We start from the raw sequence: 11,326 nt of genomic DNA on the forward strand, positions 1-11,326 counted from the left end.
AAGCACTGGTCAGCCCCGGCAGGCAGATCCGTGGCCGGGGTCCCAGGGCCGGGGAGCCCGGAGGTGGGGGGCCGGCCCGCGGCTGCACGCGGCTCGGCGCGCTCCTGGGGCCGGGGCACCAAGGCGACGGGCGCGGGGCCAGCGCGTCTCCACAACAGGCGCGGCTGCCGGGCAGGCCCCTCCCCGGGGCCGGGCGCCGCGCCCACGTGCTCCGCACCTGACCGCGCCGGGAGGGGCGCAGGGGCCCCTCCGCCCCAGGCCCCATTTGTCTGCCGCGCGCCGCCTCGCGCCACTCCTGGGCTCCGAGCGAGACCCGCGGGCGGCGAGGCCGGCCCACGCGCGCCCTCACTCGCGGCGGCCCCCCCCGAGAAACGCACGGCGGGGCCCGGGCATGCGCTCGCCCGCTGGGGCCGCCGAGACACCTGCCGCCCCCGCGGCCCAGCCGAGCGCCGCGCCCCGAGCCCGCGCGCGCCGCCGCGGCACTGCGGCGGTTACCAGGACGCTGGCCCCGCGCGGCCAATCGCGCCGGCCTGGCGGCGTGCTTTCCGGAGCCAGCCAATGAGAGGACAAATCAATCATTTGAAACACCCAATGGACAGACCACCGCAGCGCGAGGGGGGGAGTTTTGATAGGGAGAGCAGAGGCCGCCGCCGACCAATAAACAGCGAAAGGCGTTGGGAAGGCGGGCACTAGGATGCCCGATTGACGAAGCTACAGCCAATCAAAAGAGGCCGCTTGCCAGCCTCGTTCTGGCAGCCCAATACGAGGCCGGCGGAGGCGGGCACGGCGGGCATATAAGCGCCGGCCGAGCGTCGGTTGTAGCACTCTGCGCGCCTCCTGCTCGGCTCTTTTTTCCGTCCTTCCGCCTGCGCCGCCGCCGCTGCTGCCGTCGCCATGAGAGAGATCGTGCACCTGCAGGCCGGCCAGTGCGGCAACCAGATCGGCGCCAAGGTGGGCGGCGGGGTGCCGCGGCCGGCGCGGGTCTGCCGGGCGGGGCGGGCGGACGGGAAAGATGGCGGCAGCGGGCGGGTGGCGCCCCCGCATTGCGGCCCCGCGCGGGGCCGGTGAGAGGGTGGGGGTCGGAGTCGGGGCTGGGGTCGGGGCCGGGGCCGGGGCGGCGGCAGGAGCCCCCGAGGACGGACCCGGCGGCGGGGGAGGGCAGGGCGGCGCCCGTCCGGGGTGGGGCCGGCTCCGGACACCGCCGGCGTGACTCAGCCCCGGCCCGCCCGCGTCTCGCAGTTCTGGGAGGTGATCAGTGACGAGCATGGCATCGACCCTACTGGCACTTACCACGGGGACAGCGATCTGCAGCTGGAGCGGATCAACGTGTATTACAACGAGGCCACCGGTGAGACCCCGCGCCCCTTCCCACTCTTCCTGCCGCCCCAGCCCTACTCCCCCGCCTGCTGACGCCCTCCCACTCGCCCCCCAGGTGGCAAGTACGTGCCCCGCGCCGTGCTCGTGGACCTGGAGCCGGGCACCATGGACTCCGTGCGGTCCGGGCCCTTCGGGCAGATCTTCAGGCCGGACAACTTCGTCTTCGGTGAGCCGTGGATGGGGGCTGGGAGGCGGCCTGTTAGCCGGGATGGCTCAAAGGTTAAGAGGTGCTCAAGGTCACCACCGTCAGTACCGCGGAATCGAGATTCTGATCCACTCTGTCCCCCGAGCAGCAGCTAGGGCCCCTGGACACTGTCCTCCCCGCTGCAGTCACTCAATCCCCTTTCCTAAAGCGGCTTTGGGAGGAAGGCCCAGCTGTCCACCCGCAAAGGAGCGGGCAGATGTAATCTGCCTGTGGTGATGGCTGTGCTAGAGGCGGTTGCAGCTCTGGTGGCCCGTCTGTCCTTGGGAATTGGCAGGAGCTGCCCGTGGGAGGAGCTGGCTTGTTAAGTCATTTTGTCTTGATCCCTAACTTAAGTTTGAACGAGGCAGGCTGTTGTGTTATCGGTTTGGGGGTCCGTAGGCTCTACCGGCAGGGTCAGTTCTGTGTGTCTTCTCACTCCGGGTTATTTGGCCATTTTGACATTGGTGATCAGACCCTTGGCCAAAGAGCGATCGACTGCCCTCTTTTGCAGGTCAGAGTGGTGCGGGGAACAACTGGGCCAAGGGGCACTACACAGAAGGTGCAGAGCTGGTCGACTCGGTGCTGGACGTCGTGAGGAAGGAGGCTGAGAGCTGTGACTGCCTGCAGGGCTTTCAGCTGACCCACTCCCTGGGTGGGGGGACTGGTTCTGGGATGGGTACCCTTCTTATCAGCAAGATCCGAGAGGAGTACCCAGACAGGATCATGAACACATTTAGTGTGGTACCCTCTCCCAAGGTGTCGGACACGGTGGTGGAACCCTACAATGCCACCCTCTCAGTCCACCAGCTCGTAGAAAACACAGACGAGACCTATTGCATTGATAATGAGGCCCTGTATGACATCTGCTTCCGAACCCTAAAACTGACCACACCCACGTACGGTGATCTGAATCACCTGGTGTCGGCCACCATGAGTGGGGTCACCACCTGTCTGCGCTTCCCTGGCCAGCTCAATGCTGACCTGCGCAAGTTGGCTGTCAACATGGTCCCCTTCCCCCGCCTGCACTTTTTCATGCCTGGCTTTGCCCCACTGACCAGCCGGGGCAGCCAGCAGTACCGGGCCCTGACGGTGCCAGAGCTCACCCAGCAGATGTTTGATGCCAAGAACATGATGGCTGCCTGCGACCCCCGCCACGGCCGCTACCTGACGGTAGCTGCTGTGTTCAGGGGTCGAATGTCCATGAAGGAGGTGGATGAGCAGATGCTTAACGTTCAAAACAAGAATAGCAGCTATTTTGTCGAGTGGATCCCCAACAATGTGAAAACAGCTGTCTGTGACATCCCACCTCGGGGGCTAAAAATGTCCGCCACCTTCATCGGCAACAGCACAGCCATCCAGGAGCTGTTCAAGCGCATCTCGGAGCAATTCACAGCCATGTTCCGGCGCAAGGCCTTCCTGCACTGGTACACGGGCGAGGGCATGGACGAGATGGAGTTCACCGAGGCCGAGAGCAACATGAATGATCTGGTGTCCGAGTACCAGCAGTACCAGGACGCCACGGCCGAGGAGGAGGGCGAGTTTGAGGAGGAGGCGGAGGAGGAGGTGGCCTAGAGCTGTCTGATACCCGGTAGAGCACGGGAGCCTTGTGAACTCTTTATTCACTCGCAGTCTGTTCCCTGATAGCCACGTCTCATTGTGTGTCCACTTGCTCTCCTTCCTGTCTTGATGTCATGTGCTGTACAGACACCATCATTAAAGCGTTTTCATAGTGTCTGTTTTCGCCTCTTCATTTCCTTCTGATAGGCCTTACGGGTACTGTTCCCAAACGTCAGCGCAAAGTTGTTCTGCATGGCTACAAAGGGCAGTGCTGCCATTGGGCTCCTGGGCTTGCTGTGCGCCCATGGTGAGCCTACAAGTAGCTGCTGGAGGGGTCAGCACAGGCTGTGAACATGAAGGCCTCTGAGGAGCCTGGGGCTGCCCTGGGCACCTGCCTCCTGAGGGCGAGCCTGGCCTGGCCTGTCTGTGCTAAACTTGCAGGGAGTCAGTAGGTCTGGAGACAGCTGGCCTCCATCTGCAGCTTTTAGTAGAAGAGGTTGCTGAGCCCCTTCCACAGTGGGGGATGGGTGGGGGGGGGGGCAGTCCTACTGCAAGGGACCCTGGGGACAATGTGGTAATACAGTTGGCCCTGTGCCAGTGGTGCAGCATAGGTGAGGGGCCCCAGCTGCCCCCCCCCTCCCCACAGGGGCCTGGTCACTGTGACCTGGTCCCTGTGACCTGGTCCGAATGAGGTGGGCCTGGACCCCCTCTGTGCACTCACATGGTATGAAGCCCATGTAGAAAGGTATGAGGCCTTTGCTGCTGTAGATGGTGTTGCTGGGCCAGTGTGTCCTGGGCAACCGCTCACCCAGGGCACAGATGGGATTTCTGAACAGGAACTGGGGAAACAGGCAGGCACTGAGATGTGCTGCCTCCCCCATGTGGTAACCAGCAAGAAAAATGTCCTGGGGCGGGGTGGGGCTGGCATTCTCCTGGGAAGTAGCTAATGTTCAAGGGGCTCCTGTCTTCCCCACTCCCCACATTGCTCCAAAGCAGGGAACCAAGGGGGCGAGCAGCCTCTTTGGGCCAGGCAGAACCCCCTCCCCAGGCCTCTAAGGAAGTCTGGCCTTCACAGCCCCGTCCTCCTGCTCGCTCAGAGGCGTACAGACCACCCTGCAGGTGGAGTTGGGCACTCCGGAGCAGGCCCAGGGATGGTGTCTTTGTACCTGGTTCTTGTCAAACTCGTCCATAGCCTGTGTGACCCCATTGCGGTAATTCATCCCCAACACCCAGGCAAACCGGGGGACAAAGCCAGCATAGCCTGGGGGAGGAAGAGGTCAGGGTCCCGCTCCAGATCCCCTCTGCCTTGCCCTGGGCATACCCACCGGCTCCCAGGTGTGTTGTGGGTCTGTCTGGGCTCCTTCCCTTTCCTAAACATTGGTGACTGTCTGCTGGGTCGGATGGAAATGGGCAGGCAGGAGCTTCCGGCCTTGGGAGAAGCGGGGCTCCAGGAAGCAGGTCTCAGGGCAGGACGGGCCCACAGCATCACTCCTCACTTGCTCTCACCCTTCATCCTGCCTAGGCCCCTGAAGCCTTGAAGGGGGTGTCCCCCTTTCCTACCCAGGCCCTGGGTGCCCACCTGAGATGGCCTTGCGTTGGATCAGTTTGGGGTGATCCAGCTGGGGCAGCCTGTGGAACCTGCCCACATCTAGTGTCTCCTGCTGGCGGGCTGGGGGCAGGCACTCGTCCCTCCTGTAGTGGTACAGCTGGGATGGAGAGGGGGCAAGTCACCACCCCAGCCCCGACCTGGGTCTGGCTGGGGTGAGGCTCAGTCCTGGCGCATCTTCTAGTTACCTGGTGCCACCCAGGGGCTTCGTGGTCAGGGATGGTGCTCTTCCAGCCCTCTTCCCCATAGGCCAGCTGCAGGCCCGGGTGTCCAAAGTCCCTGGAGTCCCCCTTCCTGCCTGGTGAGCGTGGAGGGTAGCAGGGATAGGGCATGAAGCCTGCAGGCAGCTGGACCTGCGCGGATGCGTTCTGTACCCCAGGTGGCCCCTGGGTGTCCGCCTCCTGGGGTGGGAATCGACCCAGGATCTCAAAGTTCTTGTAGGGCTTCAGACCTGTACGGACAGGGCAGGATGGCTGTGAGCGACAACAGGCATCAGGGAGGGCCCGGGAGGGGCCGGGCCGGTGGGCAGGTGACTCACCAGTGTAGTGGGGGATGTAGGGCTCAATCAGGTTGCGGCAGGGGATCCAAGGTGGCTTGGACTTGCTGAAGTCCTCGATGAACTTGGGCTTGGATGTGGGGGACAGCACGGAGCAGGGGCTCTTGCGCACGCTCGGGTCTGTGAGCAGCTGCGCTGTGGTGCGCCCATAGGTGTTCCCCACCTGGTAGCGCAGCTGAGGGTAGAAGCCAGCATAGCTGCAAAGAGAAGAGGAGGAAGAGGCGGGGCCAGTGGGCGAGGGCAGGGCCCCTGAAAGCAGGGTGTGGATCCAGCCTCCCGGCCACAGGCAAGGCACCTGACCTCACCTGCCTGCTGGGGCTCTTGAAGCTTGAGTGGATGGCACATTCCAGGCCCGAGAACAGGCCTGGCCCAGAGGAGGTGAGCTCCATTGTCATCACCACCATCAATTGCCATCCTTCAACAACAAGGACCTCTACCCCCTCAAAGCATTTACAAGGATGGTGACGGGGTCCAGACAGGGGCCAAGGCACAGGGAAGCCCATTATATACAAGTTGGTCCCACTGGGAAGGTTGGTCCAGACTTTTGCCACCTAGGCAGCCAGTAGACAACTGTATGGGACAGAGTTTGGGAGCTGGACAGGAGGGCGACTGGTAGGGGGTGACGGTTGAGCCATGTGGGAAAGTGGTATAGACATCACAGCAGCAGGCCACGAGGGGAGTGGTGGGTAGTTCAGTGCTGCTGGGGGCCTGTGTGATCCCCCAAGGAGTGTGAATTGTTTTCTTTTAACAAAGTGAATTCAGTTTGCTAGTTTAAGAGATAAGCGAAGCTGAAGCTGAGGTCAGAGCCCTTTTCAGTATCTTCCGTCCCATCTTTTCCCTCAGAACTGTGGTGAAAAGTTAGGCCTGGCTCCTTCCCAGCCCCTTCCCTTTCTCCCTTGAATCTGTGTGTGGGGGGGTGTGCACACACACACTCTGTGGAGGGCTCGTGTTTCTCTTTCACACGGAGGAGCACCTAGCAAGGCAGCCTTACGCTCCTGCCTGTTGGCTTACTCCGGATGCTCATCTGGACTTTAAAGCATGGATTACTCTGGAGTGAGCGTCCTGCAGGGACTTAGACAGCCTCCGCCAGCTGTTGGGCTGTCCCCATTTTCTGCTCTCGACAGAAAGACAGACAGACAGACATGCCGGCGGCCAGAGGGTGTGTAGGCCCAGGCCCTTGACACTCCCAAGCACTCCTGCCCCAGGCCCCTCCACCCCTCGGGCCTCACCCCCACTCCCTGGAGCTCCCCTTGTAGCTGGCCTTGGGCCCTTAGCCCCCCACCTTGCTCCCCCATTCTCCACGGACCCCAGCCTCCTCCAGGGCTCCAGCGCTTACCCAGGGATATAGTGAGGTTCTGGCGTGAAGAGATTGTGTTTCTGAGTAGCTGTCATCTTGCCTCAACTCCGCCTTGCTGGCTCCAGTCCCCTTCTGCAGGTCTGGCTCCCCTCCCTGATAGGAGGCCCTGTTGCCTAGCAACCATTGTGAAGAGGCTGGCATTGTTGAGCAGCACCTGGGCCAGGCCCCTTAACCCTGTGAGCACACCCATTTTACAGGTGGGATATCGAGGCTCAGACAGGAAACAGGCTGGGGAGGTGTCACAATGAAGACCTCAGGGCTCAGAAAATCGGGACTGTCAATGCAGCCAAGTTGGCCCTGCCAAGAAGTGGGGGCAGGGTTGGGCCTGGACTCTTGCTCCCTCCCGCTAGGAGGCCAGCTGCCAACTAAAAGCAGCCCCCACAGGATGAAGCTAAAGGAGCTCCCACCCCAAGCCCCCTCCTCAGATGAGAGGCCCTGGAAGCTTTGGAGGCATCATCTTGAGCCTCAGCGATGAGGTTCCTGAGCCTGAGAGGTGCCAGGAGCCTGTCCTGCGGGGTCTTTCCCCTGGAGCTGGGCACTGTTTTCCCTTTTAAACAAATCCTGATTTTTTTTTTTTTTGGTATAGAAAGGACTTTCTAACCATAAAAATGAGGGAAAATATCATAAAGGAAAAAAATAGCAAGTTCAAGTACACGTCAAAAAACAGCATAAACAATACAAAAAGGCAAACTGTAAACGGGGGGAAAGTGTGCAACAAGTGTTACGAACAGATATGATATCAGTATAAGAAACTCTACAGAACAAAACACACACCCCAGCAGGAAAACATATACACACTGTGAACATCTTAAAAACCCAGTCAGTGAACACATGGACAGAGGTTGGACCTGAATCAGGTAAGTGTTGACAAAACGCTGGTCAGGCGGTTTTGGCGCTCACCGCCACTGGGCTCACATGCGCCACGTCCACTCTCATTTGATAGACGCCATCTGGAGCACAAGTTGCGAATGCAGATCAAGTCTACAAGACCTTACATTCTTTGACCCATTGCCTCCACTGGTAGGACTCTATCCTAAGGAAACGATTGACGTTTGGTTGAAGACACGTGCAATATTTGCTACAGGGAGAAATGGAACTAACCTAAATGTCCAATACAAGGGCTTTGTAAATAAAACCACCTCTGCAGCCACTGTCAATTATGCCCTCAGAGAACACTGTAACACGGGAAGGCCCTGGAGCACAGGTTGTGAGCCCTTTGCCCTAATAAAATGTGTCTCTTCAAGCAATGCTCCGTCTGTCTGTCCAACCCTCAGTCCATCTGGAGCACCTCCCGAGGCCAGGCAAGGTCAGAGCTGGGTGGAAGGGATGAGGAGAGGAAGAGACCTTGTCAGGGAGGGGAAGGCCCAAGGATGAGATGTTCTTGACCGGGCCCTGCCTGGGTCAATTAGGCCAAGGCCAGGGCTGGGGCTGGCCCACAGGTCAGCTCTGGAGGGCACTGTGAGGGCCCTGGTGCCCAGACGGGCTCTCGCCCACTCGGGCTCATTATTCCTTTGCGTTTCACCTGGACAGCCGTGTCTGTCTGTGACACCTTCTTGCCTCTGTGCCCCCAAACAGAAGACAAGCCCACACACCTCAGCCCTGCCTGGGCCACCAGGCAGCTCCACGGCCAGGGCTGCCTCTGGGGTCGTGGTCCAGACCCACCCACCGTTGCTTTGCACTTCTCAGAGCTGGGTCTCCAGCGGGGGCTCCTCCTCCTCCAGGGAGCCTGCCTGGACCCCCCACCCTACCCCCACGCATCCTTCCTGCTGGCCTCACACAGCTGGACATCCCATTGCACCAGCTCCCTTCTCTACCTTCTGCCGGGACCTCAGCCCTCTCAGAAGCCCTGCTACAGTGGACCCTGGTCCTCCAGGGTACCCCAAAGTCCACCAGAAGGGGAGGACTGTGACAAGGAAGAGGGGAAGAGAGGAAAAGAGGCCAAGCCAGCAGTCACTGGGCAGGCTAGGGGGCCTCTTGGCCAAGGCTGACCCCAGGGTGACCCACCTGGCAGGTCAGGGGAGGGGCCCCTCTGGGTTCCCACTGCACCACCCCCTCCAGGGCTGGACAATGTTCCTTCACCATGCAGTCCCTGGCAACGGGGGGGAGGGGAGTCCATGACCGGTCAGTGAGGTCACAGAGCCCTGTGGTGTCCCCAGGGAAGGGAACTAGGAATCCTGACAATGAATTTTGACCAGAAGGCCGTAAAATTCCTGGCAAATTTTTACATCAATGGAGGCAAACACTGGACCCGTGGCCCCCTGAGGCAGAAGCTGCCTGTGCCCACCCAGTAACTTCTAAGAGGAGTGGGTGGGCTGGGGGGGGCGCAGTGTGCAGCCTTTATGGGGCGGCCATTGGGCTAGGTGGACAGTGGCTGTCCGTCTCCCTTGCAGGCCCAATGGTGCTGTGCTGTTCTGGAGGCCAGAGCCAGGGCCTGCCTGGGATGAGATGTGGCCCCCAGGGGTGCAAGAGTTCCCGGTTGGCCTCAGGATGCAAACGGACGCCCTTCAGAAGCCCCCACTTATGTGCACCCAGAACCTGAGGGAGCTGTGTGAGTGAGGGGCCTGGCTACACCTCACGCCGGCTGGTCTTGGCAAGAGGGGCAGGGTTGGGGAGGGGCCTGCTGGGAGGACCCAGGCCCAGAGCTTGCTTCCCGCCAGTGCTGGAGCAGCGACCCCCCATCGTGACGGACCTGGATGTCCCTGGCCCCACCAAGTACCAGGTGCCGGATGCCTCAGTGCGCGAGTCCTCCCCACATCCCCACTTCAGCATCGGCCGCAAGCACCCCTGCCGTGGTGCGTGCCCTTCCCTGTGCTCTCCCCACCGCCTGGCCCCTTGCCCTGGGAGCGGGCCCATCACTCATCTCCCCTCCCCAACACTGCCCCCCACTGCAGAGGGTGGTGGCCGCAGGGCATGGCAGACCATGTGGTTCCAGAGTGAAACCCCCTTCATGCAGAAAACGGACTTTAACAGAGAACAGAAGGTGCGGGGTTTGCCTGCAGGTCCCGTGGGGCCCTCTGAGGGACAGGGCGGGAGGGGGCCTGTTGGGGGTAGGGGGGCTGGGTGGGGCAGTGGCCTGCAGCAGCCTCCTCCCCCACAGTGGCCATCACCTGCCAACTACCAGCCGCTCAGCCAGTCTGCCTTCCCGGCCTGCAGTTTTGGAGGCCACCGCCCCGCTTCCAAGACACCTGAGGCCCGCATCCAGCCCGGGCTGCCACGGGTAGGGGGTGCACATCACCGTCACCATGCGCAGTCCCTCTTCCAGGCCTCCCTGCAGGCCCCAGGTGGTAAGAAGCGCCCTGGCCCCAACACCTACGACATCGTTCCCGGGTGCCGACTGCAGAGCCCACGCGCACCCATGTGCACCATGAGCCACTCACCTGCGTTTGCCTCCTGGATCAGCTCCTGTAAGGAGGCCTCAGAGAGGAAGGCCAGGCAGGCTCCCGGGTGGGGACAGGGGCCTTGGGGGAGGTGGGAGCTGGGCAGCCGCTGGCGCGCTGTAGTGGCATGGGGCCTTCTCTTTCTGCAGCCTGCACCCCCAGCCCAGCTGCCTACTATGTGGAGGATTGCTATAACTCGCGCTTCCCCTCAGCGCCCAGAGCGGTCATCCAGGGCGTGCGAAGACCCAAGCGTCATGACACTGGCCCCTTCTGCACACTCTAGAGTCCACTGGGCACAGCCGGCCCACCTGGTTATCACATGGAAGCCTGGCTTCCCTGGGGGCCTTCCCAGGCCTCCCTCTGAAACTCAGCACCCCACAGTCTGGCTTTCTGACCCCCCTGGGCACCCTGATCCACCATGCTGGCCGGCAGACCCTTCTGTGAGCTGTGGATGAGGACAGCCCAGCCTGAAGTCCCCACCTGTCCACCCCTTGCTATACAGAGATGCTGTTGGTTCTTCCAAATTCTTTCATGTGCCTGGCTGCCGTCCTTTACCCAGTGAAGCATCCTGCAGATGTGGTCTGCTGCTGACCTGTCATGTCTGGCTTGCCTTGACCAGGGCTCTCCCTTCACTTCCCCTTCAGTGCTCTCTTCTTTAAGGTGTGTAGGGTGGTAGCCTGGGACTTCCTGGCCCAGGACAGGATGGGAGGGGGCCCTGTGGGCACTGTGGGACACCTCCAACTAGCTGTGCCATCCAGGGGACCAGTCCACCTGTCAGTCTACCCAAGGGTCAGGCTTCTTGCTGAGACAAAGAACTGACTGTTGGGGCGGTGGTGGGGGCCAGACTCGCTGATCTGTCATCTTGAGGTGAGGGCAGCCTGCACAGCCACCAGGGAGTGTCCAGAGGACCAGCTTGTCAAGGCCTGGCCTACTGCCCCCAGCACCTGCCCAAAGACCCTTTGAACTTACCCAAGGCCACTAAGGCCGGGCCACATATAGTAGACTCCCTGGGCCTTCTTCAGTCACTGGGGCCCTGTCCCTGCCTGTGGCAGTAGCCTGGCCATTGGACCCCACTTCACCATCAGCCTGCCCTCCTACCCAGGGGTTGGCCCCAAGACTACCTCCCTGAAGGGGCCTCAGCCCAGCTGCTGGTGGCTCCTGTCACTGCACTAGTGATAGAAGTCCAGTCCTGACTAGGCCCCTCCTCCAACTCCTCTGCCAGAGCTCATGCCTTCAAAAGGGCACAGCAACAGCTGCCCCCATGGCGTCAGCTCCCCCTTCTGCAGGGAGGCCAAGGCCCAGGGAGTCTGAG

At 61.5% G+C, this 11,326-nt stretch overlaps 3 protein-coding genes across 23 annotated transcripts; 2 read left to right on the forward strand and 1 right to left on the reverse strand.

The window, feature by feature from the left end:
- The first annotated feature begins 361 nt into the window (after nucleotides 1-361).
- TUBB4B (tubulin beta 4B class IVb) lies at nucleotides 362-3,295 on the forward strand. The gene is made up of 4 exons (XM_070595919.1): nucleotides 362-951; nucleotides 1,240-1,348; nucleotides 1,433-1,543; nucleotides 2,073-3,295. Exons 1-4 carry the CDS (start codon nucleotides 895-897, stop codon nucleotides 3,131-3,133), a joined length of 1,338 nt encoding a protein of 445 aa, XP_070452020.1. The 5' UTR covers nucleotides 362-894; the 3' UTR covers nucleotides 3,134-3,295.
- CIMIP2A (ciliary microtubule inner protein 2A) lies at nucleotides 1,309-8,741 on the reverse strand. 20 transcript variants are annotated; one of them, XM_070595927.1, is made up of 9 exons: nucleotides 8,642-8,714; nucleotides 7,538-7,670; nucleotides 6,617-6,750; nucleotides 5,263-5,477; nucleotides 4,913-5,175; nucleotides 4,698-4,824; nucleotides 4,285-4,379; nucleotides 3,840-3,957; nucleotides 1,309-3,374 (listed from the first exon to the last, which is right to left on the reverse strand). In XM_070595927.1, exons 3-9 carry the CDS (start codon nucleotides 6,670-6,672, stop codon nucleotides 3,286-3,288), a joined length of 963 nt encoding a protein of 320 aa, XP_070452028.1. In that variant the 5' UTR covers nucleotides 6,673-6,750; nucleotides 7,538-7,670; nucleotides 8,642-8,714; the 3' UTR covers nucleotides 1,309-3,285. The 20 variants fall into 20 exon arrangements, with proteins under 20 accessions (XP_070452028.1, XP_070452032.1, XP_070452027.1 ...); XM_070595931.1 differs by having other exon boundaries at nucleotides 7,486-7,670; nucleotides 8,642-8,711; XM_070595926.1 differs by having other exon boundaries at nucleotides 7,538-7,715; nucleotides 8,642-8,706.
- Nucleotides 8,732-10,538, forward strand: STPG3 (sperm-tail PG-rich repeat containing 3). 2 transcript variants are annotated; one of them, XM_070595940.1, is made up of 6 exons: nucleotides 8,732-8,924; nucleotides 9,028-9,185; nucleotides 9,295-9,429; nucleotides 9,529-9,617; nucleotides 9,735-10,041; nucleotides 10,164-10,538. In XM_070595940.1, the coding sequence occupies exons 1-6, from the start codon at nucleotides 8,818-8,820 to the stop codon at nucleotides 10,295-10,297; spliced, it is 930 nt and encodes a 309-aa protein (XP_070452041.1). In that variant the 5' UTR covers nucleotides 8,732-8,817; the 3' UTR covers nucleotides 10,298-10,538. The 2 variants fall into 2 exon arrangements, with proteins under 2 accessions (XP_070452041.1, XP_070452042.1); XM_070595941.1 differs by having other exon boundaries at nucleotides 8,739-8,924; nucleotides 9,735-9,921.
- The last annotated feature ends 788 nt before the right edge of the window (nucleotides 10,539-11,326 follow it).

This window comes from Equus przewalskii, chromosome 26 (genome assembly GCF_037783145.1).
Source record: "Equus przewalskii isolate Varuska chromosome 26, EquPr2, whole genome shotgun sequence".
NCBI lineage: Eukaryota > Metazoa > Chordata > Mammalia > Perissodactyla > Equidae > Equus > Equus przewalskii.

Excerpts from the sequence above, each read along its gene's own strand:
- STPG3 (XM_070595940.1), top strand. The coding sequence starts at position 8,818 with ATGAATTTTGACCAGAAGGCCGTAAAATTCCTGGCAAATTTTTACATC. Across the intron at positions 9,430-9,528 it reads CCGCAAGCACCCCTGCCGTG|AGGGTGGTGGCCGCAGGGCA; the intron begins GTGCGTGCCCTT and ends CCCCCACTGCAG. Across the intron at positions 10,042-10,163 it reads TGCCTCCTGGATCAGCTCCT|CCTGCACCCCCAGCCCAGCT; the intron begins GTAAGGAGGCCT and ends CTCTTTCTGCAG.
- CIMIP2A (XM_070595921.1), bottom strand. The coding sequence starts at position 6,672 with ATGACAGCTACTCAGAAACACAATCTCTTCACGCCAGAACCTCACTAT. Across the intron at positions 5,176-5,262 it reads CTACATCCCCCACTACACTG|GTCTGAAGCCCTACAAGAAC; the intron begins GTGAGTCACCTG and ends CTGTCCGTACAG. Across the intron at positions 3,600-3,839 it reads CTACATGGGCTTCATACCAT|CTGCAGATGGAGGCCAGCTG; the intron begins GTGAGTGCACAG and ends TTCTACTAAAAG.
- TUBB4B (XM_070595919.1), top strand. The coding sequence starts at position 895 with ATGAGAGAGATCGTGCACCTGCAGGCCGGCCAGTGCGGCAACCAGATC. Across the intron at positions 952-1,239 it reads GCAACCAGATCGGCGCCAAG|TTCTGGGAGGTGATCAGTGA; the intron begins GTGGGCGGCGGG and ends CGCGTCTCGCAG. Across the intron at positions 1,544-2,072 it reads GCCGGACAACTTCGTCTTCG|GTCAGAGTGGTGCGGGGAAC; the intron begins GTGAGCCGTGGA and ends CCTCTTTTGCAG.